At 39.2% G+C, this 9519-nt stretch overlaps 1 protein-coding gene across 1 annotated transcript; it reads right to left on the reverse strand.

Annotated features, from left to right (window-relative positions):
• Nucleotides 1-4328: 4328 nt before the first annotated feature.
• Nucleotides 4329-9043, reverse strand: alg5 (ALG5 dolichyl-phosphate beta-glucosyltransferase). The gene is made up of 10 exons (XM_022210046.2): nucleotides 8705-9043; nucleotides 7845-8013; nucleotides 7544-7590; nucleotides 6981-7049; nucleotides 6741-6833; nucleotides 6533-6646; nucleotides 6373-6432; nucleotides 6130-6281; nucleotides 5254-5339; nucleotides 4329-4901 (listed from the first exon to the last, which is right to left on the reverse strand). Exons 1-10 carry the CDS (start codon nucleotides 8765-8767, stop codon nucleotides 4786-4788), a joined length of 969 nt encoding a protein of 322 aa, XP_022065738.1. The 5' UTR covers nucleotides 8768-9043; the 3' UTR covers nucleotides 4329-4785.
• Between the last annotated feature and the right edge of the window lie 476 nt (nucleotides 9044-9519).

The raw sequence follows: 9519 nt of genomic DNA on the forward strand, positions 1-9519 counted from the left end.
CACACACACACACACACACACACAGAGAAAAATATGATGTTGAACATGCAAAGCCAAAGTACATGAATGCATAAGTATTCTATTCACTATCCGGTTTACTTTCGCCTCGTCTAAATATGTATATATATTTGCGCTATTTTATTTATTTCTGCCTGTATACAGGACATCCCTAAAATCTGGACACACAGGAAATCTTATTAACAATAATTATATCAAAACATTAAATTCATCTGCCTTCTTTCGATGTCTATCCTTCACTGAGAAGTACCAGTTCAACTGTCTTTAAAAAAAAAAAACCAAAAAGTTCATCACATTTCCTATGTATCCAGACATTAGGGACACCCTAATACTGTGTATAATTGTTTGTGGCCAAAAAAAAGGTCTTAAACTTGAACCTGCAATTATTTGGGCAGATGACTCCACATTCACGTTATATTGACTGATGTCAACCAAATTTAGCATTATAAAGACATTCCAAGTTGCTTACACAATATACCGTGAAATTTAACACACTTCTACGTAAATAATTTGCACAATCTCTTAAATCTTCAATAACTTAAATATGGTTACTTTTCCTACATGGCTTCTTATTTTGCTATATTGACTTTTTTGACATGTATATTCCTCCGTACTACTTGTTGGTGTTTATTATTAGGCACCATAAGTAAAAGAAAAGGTCACATTCCTCATGCATGAAAAACTCCTTGACAATAAAACCAGTTCTGATTCTGTTAAAAAAAAAAGAAGAAGTAAAATAAGCATCAACACACCCTTTAGTAATTGTAAAACTTACACCTATAGTAGAACTCTAAAACAAAATGACAGATATATGAGGAAGTGTTCTCGATTTGTACTTTTTCTGTCTTGCAACAATTTGGTTTGGTGAATGTTGGTCCCAAACAAACAAACAAGTTTCTAAAAAATTAAAACCTCCTAAATTAATTCAATAACAGTAATTCACATACGGTAATGTCACAGAGCAGGTAGGTTGGAGAGCATGGAAATATACAAACGTATTATTTAAAAAATACATTGTTGCAAGTCTACCTAAGAAGCTTAAGTTACATGGTATTTATGATGGGAATTTACATGAGACAGACAGACAGACAGACAAACATGAAAATTGTGCTGGTTGACAAAATAAGGATGAAAAATTTAGTTTGATTACAATAAAAAAGATTGTTAAATGAGTTACAGTTTAATGCTAATACCTTACAGTAACATTAAGAATATTAAATCGATTTTCCTATGAATAAGAAAGAACCAGGCTTGGGGGGGGGGGGGGGGGGGGGATCTGCCTCCACTGGTTAGGTTGACCAGAAAAAGGACAGAGAAAACAATAATAGTGTCAAATAGACAAGAAACAAGAGATCTAAACACTAGACCTGTGGGTGGGACGAGCCTACAAATACCTGCAGAGAGGACAAAGCACAAACTGCAGGGACGGTCAAAGCTAACTACTACCAGACTTCCCGCTGTTATTGTGAAGCTTCAGTCTCAGTATTTTCCTGCGTTGACCTCTGCGGTCGGATTGACGCAGGTCTGAAGAGCTCGGAGGCTCCACTCCTCCAGCAGCCCCAGCCGAGCGCCACACAGCCTCGGCGGCGTCAGCCTGGCTGGAACCGCAGCGCCTGCATGCAAGATCCCTCCGCCTTCCCCCTCCTGGAACTTTCCCAGGATTTCAGGGATTTCACATCCACGGCTCGCGGCGCGGTGCACGCCTGCGTGTGCGTGGCCACCTGAGCCAGTCTCCCAATCATCACTAACTAGCGTAGGGCAGGAAGAAAAACAGTCACACCTGCTCTCCTGCTCCAGACTATTTTAGTGACTTTCCCATGACAGATGCTGTCGTAGCCGAAGAACGTTTCTTCTTTTAGGATTTCACAGCGGGTTTGTGGTACACACCTCATTAACTTTCTTTCGTGTTATTCTTTCACCTGCACCTTTAATTACATTATTTGCCTTTATAGCAGAGTATTACATCACGTATCATCATTTCTTTTATTTTTGTATGTGTGTGATTCAGAATCAATAATTGTTTATAAATTGTAAACTAGCTGTTAACTTAAATAGAACATTTATATCATTATGACTACGCAAATCCTAACTGCGATCACACCAAATCATACCTATTTTAGTTACCATTACTTTCATGTGGCTGTGCGTAAATACGCACAAAAACTGCACCTGTAGTCTAAAAAAAAAAAACAACAACTCTGAATTGTCCAGAACTAAGACTCTTCACAGTCTGCCTCCTCGACTTCACTCACTTTTTCAAATCAAGTGACTATTTTTTTCCCCACTGAGAAGTCCCAATCTGTTTCATTATCTATTGTCGGCAGCCACATTGAGGTCTTTCTCATTGCGGATGGATACGATCCTTTATTGGGAGTGCCGTGACTGGTCCAGTTAATGACGCAAGCCCGGCTGGCGACAGTGAGTCTACAAGTTTGACATTTTCACAGTTTACAGCAACTGCTGCGGGACGTAACAATACTCCCAACACGAAGTGAAACCACTCTGCGGATCCTGCCAAAAAAAGATGATTTTTTTTGTGCCTCCTGAAACCTCCAGGTAAATCCACCCAAACGCACCACCAGGACAAGCTGCTGGTGTTGCACTAAATAGGAGGTGATCTGTCAAAAGCAGTGATTATCAAAGTCTGGTCCAGAGACTTTTAAGGAAATAGCACTTTAACAACCTGTTTATTCATATCTTATCAAGTGAGCGTAGCGCCATACCCTTCTTGTGTGGATCTACTAATCGTCACCTTATCTATTTTTTTAAATATAATTTTTAACTGGAGATCTTACTCCGGGGGCAGGAAACTAGAAGCGCTCAGATGATTCACCGCCTCAGTGTCTTGTCTGGGTGCAGAGGCCAGACAGACGGGCAGGGCGCAAACAGGATGCGCTCCCCGGGGCTCCGGGAGGCCCCAGAGACATCCGCATCAGCGCGAACCCAAGGCCTCAGGCTTGCATAAGAAAACAGCACTATTAAAGTTCATTTGCTCCGACCACAAAAACGCTGGCAGCACTCTTCCCAAGATGTTCACGAGGCTGACGAGACAAACAAAAGGATGGATAATGCCGTAAATAACGTAATCCAAGTCCCCTCCACCTCCCACCCCGGTTTCTACCAGGAGAGGCCAAACTCACCATAATGCAGCTTCCTGTAACGCATCAGATTTCATATAGCTGATCCCGGATATAACTTCATCTGACAATTTAATTTATTGCAAATGAAGTGATCTGTAAGTGGAGTTGCATTGTGTAGATTTCCAGTAATATTTCACAGGTATTTCCTGACACGGTACTCTAAATACGATGCTTGATCCCCAGTTAGACACCCAGTGGTCCAAATTCAATCATCATCCACTAAACTGTAAAAGATGTAGGGATAGAGCATATGTTACATTTTACTGAAAGATATCAAGCACATGGCAAGATGTAGCTAATGGAAGACCAAAATACAACCTACCAAAATTAAAAATATTCAAAAAAAAACCTGTCATCTGACTGCAAATTTTCAGCTCCAAGGGAAATTGTTGGTTTTAAAACAAGCCACTGATTTAAAGATTTGGGAAAAAGATGCCAGATCATCCCAGAAAATCCTCTGACAGTCACCTGCTACTGGTTAAGAAGGATTTTAACAAATTCAAAATGCACAAGGTTGCAGGTTCAGTTCTTTTCTTCACACTTCCTGTTGCATTTTGATTGATTTTAGAATGAACATCCATGACATTACACGGTCATCCCCTGCACTGTGGAGCTGCTGAGTCCTCTGGCTGCTGGTCTTCAGTTCAGGAATCAGGCTTTTCCATGGTGAAGGCGGAAAAAATGGTAATCATGCTTTTGCCGTTCTCAAAAGTAAACCTCCTGAAAAACCCTTTTTGAATGTCATTTGTTTTCTTTGCCTCTTCCTGGTTTATAACTTTAGATTTTGTGGTTTGTGCACTTGACCTCATTGTTTTCACATTTCCTCAATCTTTATTCTCTATTCTCTCTTCCTTCTATAAAGCACTTTGTAAGTTCAATTTGGAGAGGCATAGTGTAAAGTTAGGTTATTACAGCCCAATCTGAAAATGATAATGAAAATGATCCACTACAATAATCTACAGTTTGAGGTGACATCAAATGACCACAAAAAAGTAATAATTCGAACACATGAGAACCTAAAATAATCAACTATTTGGCATTTTTTACTTGAAAAATGATTAAAAATCAGCAATCAAAATAGTTGCAGTACATTTTTGTTCCTTTTACTAGTTGATTAATCAGTTGCAGCTACAGTCAGGAGATTAGTATTAATGACCAAATCAGAAATAATTGACTTTTTTTAAATTTTATTTTGGTTCAAGTCATTCAAGTTTCCCACAGCCATGTTTTCTCCAAAATAAAATCACCTCCCTTTAGTAAATTTCACATAAGAACGGTTTGTGAGAATCTTGACACACAGATGATCAGATTCCTCACATCTCACTACAAATCTGTCTCACTTACAGCTGATTGGGCACAAAATAAACATGAAGTAACTCAGTACATGAATCGCTCATACATTCTGTAAACTGTGGCAACAGAGATGTACGTGTAACTGCGGCCGTAACGAGCCAATAAAAAAGGCAGAACCATGAGGAGCCCACAACTGTGCGATAACTTCACCTCCAGTGATGTCGGAAGAGAAAAAGAGCAGTGAATGATGGACACAGTTGTAATCCCACCTCATCCAAAGGCTTGATGGCTCTATCACAGGCTGTCTCTGTGACACAAGGGCTTATCTGATTGGCTAATCAGTCTTTCGAGGTGACTGCAGTTTCCAGGCTCCGGTGATGTAGCGCAGGCGAATGAAAATCAGGTCTCGTCCCATCTGCAGCCAGCTCCAAAACGGCACCAGCTTGGATCCTGGAAGAGCAAAAAACACAACAACTTACTTCTCAAGTGATATCATTAAAGGGCAAATAATGGATATGTGCGGCTTCGCTGATATTTATCATTGATGGGACATGCGATAGAAAAAATTAGTTGAAAAGACCATTTATAAAGTCAGTTGTGCAGCACACATGAACAATTAGCCGGTGCATTGAAGAGAATTCTGAATTTTCAAAATACTGCAAAGAAAATAAAACATTCGCAGAACAAATTAATAAATTCAGCCAATCACAAACTTGCGCACACGTACAACAGATATTTATAGAACAGCAGATAAGTGCCACAGACAGAGAACACATGTCCACATATTCCACGAAAAACCTACCTTCTATTTCAGTCCAGTTGACCGCCACCTCTGCTATGGGGATTTTAAAGCACTGGGCAATATACAGGAGCTCCACATCAAACGCCCTGGGAGACGAGAGATTAAAGGGCACAACAGATGCTCAAAAGTTGCATTAAAGTTCATGTTTTATTGCAGCTAAAACAAATAAATAAAACACAGCGGTCTAATCACGAGTGTTTGGTGTGGAAGCTCAGCAGGCATTCCTCTCCTGTTGGCTTTATTGCACCTGTTGGGGTGGTAGAACTCACAAGGTTATCATTTCTATTGGGTTATAAAGATCCGTGAAATGCTTTCCTTAAGCTGCATTCGATGTATCACAAAAGAGAGAAGTCAGACCTCAAAATGATGTAATTTTGGCCTCCTTGTGCATTCAGTGGCCAAACTGGGGAACAGAAATACTTCTGATTTGTTTTCTTGCTTTTTTGTAATCAACAGACATGCAGTTTACTTAAGTAGAAAAAAGCAGAAAAAAGGGAACAAGGTGTAAGAGGTATGCTGTCCAATGTTTTAGACATTTAGTAATTTAACTCATTAAAAGTAGAGAATCTTTACATGCATACCATCTAATGAGAAGGCTCATAATTGGTGAATTATAATGAGTAGAAAACACTGATTTCTAGTTGAATTTTATTCATTTTTTTGCAGGTGTGGAGCGCCCACTTTCCAGTAATTATCTAAACTTAACCTTGACTTGACTAGAGGTCAAATTAACCATTTTTACCTAAAAAAACACCAATCTGAGATGGCTTGAATGAGGCATTTCACATCTGTTTGTCTGTCGTTTCAGAACAGCCCCTTCATTAATGATACGATAACTTCTGATTGGCAAGATTGAGAAGTCATAACGTTCCTTACCATCGCTCGACATGGAGAGAGGAGAAGGTCTTGAGTGCAGCCTCACGTGTAAAAAGCTTGAAGCCACATTGTGTGTCTTTGATCCCTCTCACACAGAAGAACCACACCAGGAAGTGGAAGCCATACATAAGGAACGTACGAAACATAGATCGCTATGGAAGCATAAAAGTAGTTGTTAGAATTTAATCAAGACACATTTGACAATAATTTGGTCTCAAAAGACAAACCCAGAAAAACAGTTACCTGAGCTACAGACTCTTTCTCTAGATGAGCTCTGGAACCACATGAAATTGCCATGTTCTCCTACATATAAGAGAGCATTTTTAGTATGGTCATGTATAAACAGCTCTTCTATTAATATATTTATGTGAGGAAGAACAACAAAAACAGAACACCACCACACCGGTCTGGGGTTGAGGTCATTAAGTCCAGCCTCCACTTTCTCAATGTCACAAAACTTTGTGGCTCCGTCAGCGTCTGCCATCAGAATGAATTTCCCTCTGGAGCTCAGAGTTCCCTTTGATACAGAGCAAAGACAGGAGAAGTCAACTCCATACTGCTGCTTCTGTGAAGCATCCAGACATATTGTGTTCTCACAGCTACAGTCTTACCATCCGCACAGCTCCTCCTTTCCCCCTGTTCTCCACCAGTGTCAGGACCCGCACTTTATCGGCACTGTACTTCCTAGTGTACCGTAAAGCGACCTGGTAGGACATCACAACAATGCTCACTTGGAAAACAAGCATCTACTGCAATCATTTCGCAATCGTTACCAGAGCAAAACATAGTAGAGCTAAAATAGAACATATTTTGGGAACATATTCCCAAAAGAGGAGGTTTAAAATTATTACCTCGGTGGTTTTGTCTTTGCTGCCATCATCAACCACGATGACCTCATAGGTGAAAGAAGGGTTTTGTTTCTGTAGTGAGGAAGCAATGTGAAGGTTTAGTTTCTCAACAGGCACTTTTTAAGATCAATGCTGCCACCTACTGCTAACTTTGAGAATGACATTTTCAGCAACTAGACCTGACTTTGCCAAGACAACTCAGAGGATGTTTTGAGAGATGTGGCGAAATTATTAATTAATTTATGCTTAAAATATTTTAAATGAGTGGCTATTTACAATGAGTGGCTAAAATACAATAAAATGATCTGTGTTGATTCTCAGTCATCCAGGTCATGGTAATCCTAGGAGCTTCAGTAGAAATCAACTGGACTTCTCTTTGAGGTTTTTGAAGACGTTTGTCTCGTCATCCAAGAGGCACCTTCACAGTTTCTAATGGGTGATGACATGTAGTGACTATATACAACTAAAATTCCCCAGTCAGTCCAGTTGCTTTCTACTGAAACTCATATGAATAAAACCTCACTAAGACTAAATTTAACACCGCACATTTGAGTTTCAACACTTACTTGTCTCTTTTCCAAGTACTCCATAGCTTCATCCAGCATCACAGGCACTGGAGCGACACACAGTAACACACATACACATTAGCACCTACACCCCACTGCAGCTGCACAGGGAAATTTTAAACTGATTGTCAACTGATGATGCACAATTAGTGAATGATTTCCAGTTCAATGAGTTGATTCATAATGCTGTTATTTGTGAAGTTATGCTGCAATTAACATTAGTCTTCACAGACTGAAGTGTCTGCATTCTTAGGTAGGGAACTGTGTAGATGTTCCGGATAGAAAAGCTGTCGTCACTCACTTCGGAGCTCCTCGTTGTAGGCCGGGATCACAACAGAAAGCTCCCTGGAGTGGGAATCATGTAGGCTAGGGAAGAGTTCCTTCTCTCCTGTAGCGGTGAGGAAGTATTTCTCCTTCTCGTGGCGTACCAGGTTCACCATGCCTGCAGTTAAATGTGCTATTATGAGCACCTGACAAGGGAGAAAAATGAGGATGGCACTGTTGTTACTCCTTCTGTTGGGTCATTTTAAAAAATATTTATAGACAGGTGTACAAACTTTCTTTAACAAGATAATCAGATGACAGCGATACTTCATTTCATACCATAGAGCAAGTACTATTTAATCCACATTAAGCAGTGATCTTTGTTGTTGATACCACTTGCAATGGGCTACATCTATGTGTCATCAATGTTTAGTGTTTTTATAATCACATTTTAAAATTTCATGCCTTCCAACTTCCTTCCTTCCATATGCTGTTTTGAAATTGTATTTCAGTTCTGATTTCCTCATGTCTTAATTGCATGTTTTTGTATTGCAGAATTAAATCAAATCAAATGTTTGACTTTTTTCCATGATATAAACTGTGCCAAGCTTTACTATTTTTCAGATTGTTTTCCACCTTAAAGTGGACCAATTCAGTTGCTTTAAAGCAGACAGAAAAAGAAGAATAATTAAAATAAGATACAAGAGGTACAGTAACAGACTGGAAAACGTGCAAAGAGAAAGCAATCAACACTGTCACTGTTACTGTCAGTCAGTGGGTGCAACAAAGTAGTTTGACAGCTTTTTTTCTTCCTATTACAGATAACAAACACCTTCTAAAACAAGCTACAACAAATCTCTGTCAAAGTAATATCAACTGAATATAATAATTACTTACCACAATCAAACCTAAAGCTGCTAAAGCGACGAGGGCTTGAACTATTTCACACAGACAATCCATTTTCCATCCAGGTTTCCTGTAGCCTCCGACAGACCACCAGGTTTAGAGGCTAGCTTAAAAGCTAGTTCGCTCTCTCCTTACTTTGCTTTGTGTCCAGTAGATTTTTTTTTTTTCACTGACCTCCGAGAATACAGAAGAAAACGCAGGTTTGAGAGATTGTTTAGAAAGTAGGAGCTGTGAATAAGAGCCCTTATATTTCCATTACTCTGAGGGCAGTTCACTGAACTCCACTTCCAATCACAAATGAACACCACGGCGACGCGGAAGTAGCGGCGACTTCTCGACACATCATCATTTACAACAAGAGTCTCCGTATCTCCTGCAGCGACACAAACACTGCCAACTAGTGGTCAGGAGTGGAACTGACAGCAATGATGAAACTGCAAATAAACTAGGGGATTACAATAAATAGACAATATTAATTTCCTAAACACTTTAGAAGATAAACACTAAGCATATATGTATATATATATATATATATATATATATATATATATATATATATATATATATATATATATATATATATATATATTACAGAACACAGTCTAACATGTCCGATCAGAAAAAAGACAAGTAGAGAATGCTTCACAAGTGATAGTTTAAAAGTATATTTAAAAAAACAATTAAAAAGAAACACACACTTCAGGAATATTAGCAGCCTTATTAATCCTGATCATACTGCTTTATAAATGAGTGTGTAGGTACTCTGGTGTTTAATATGGTAAATTCAGCATAAAGTGTGTAGGAAG

This window comes from Acanthochromis polyacanthus, chromosome 17 (genome assembly GCF_021347895.1).
Source record: "Acanthochromis polyacanthus isolate Apoly-LR-REF ecotype Palm Island chromosome 17, KAUST_Apoly_ChrSc, whole genome shotgun sequence".
Classification (NCBI taxonomy): Eukaryota; Metazoa; Chordata; class Actinopteri; family Pomacentridae; genus Acanthochromis; species Acanthochromis polyacanthus.

Excerpts from the sequence above, each read along its gene's own strand:
- alg5 (XM_022210046.2), bottom strand. The coding sequence starts at position 8,767 with ATGGATTGTCTGTGTGAAATAGTTCAAGCCCTCGTCGCTTTAGCAGCT. Across the intron at positions 8,014-8,704 it reads CAGCTTTAGGTTTGATTGTG|GTGCTCATAATAGCACATTT; the intron begins GTAAGTAATTAT and ends CTCCCTTGTCAG. Across the intron at positions 7,050-7,543 it reads AGTACTTGGAAAAGAGACAA|AAACAAAACCCTTCTTTCAC; the intron begins GTAAGTGTTGAA and ends TCCTCACTACAG.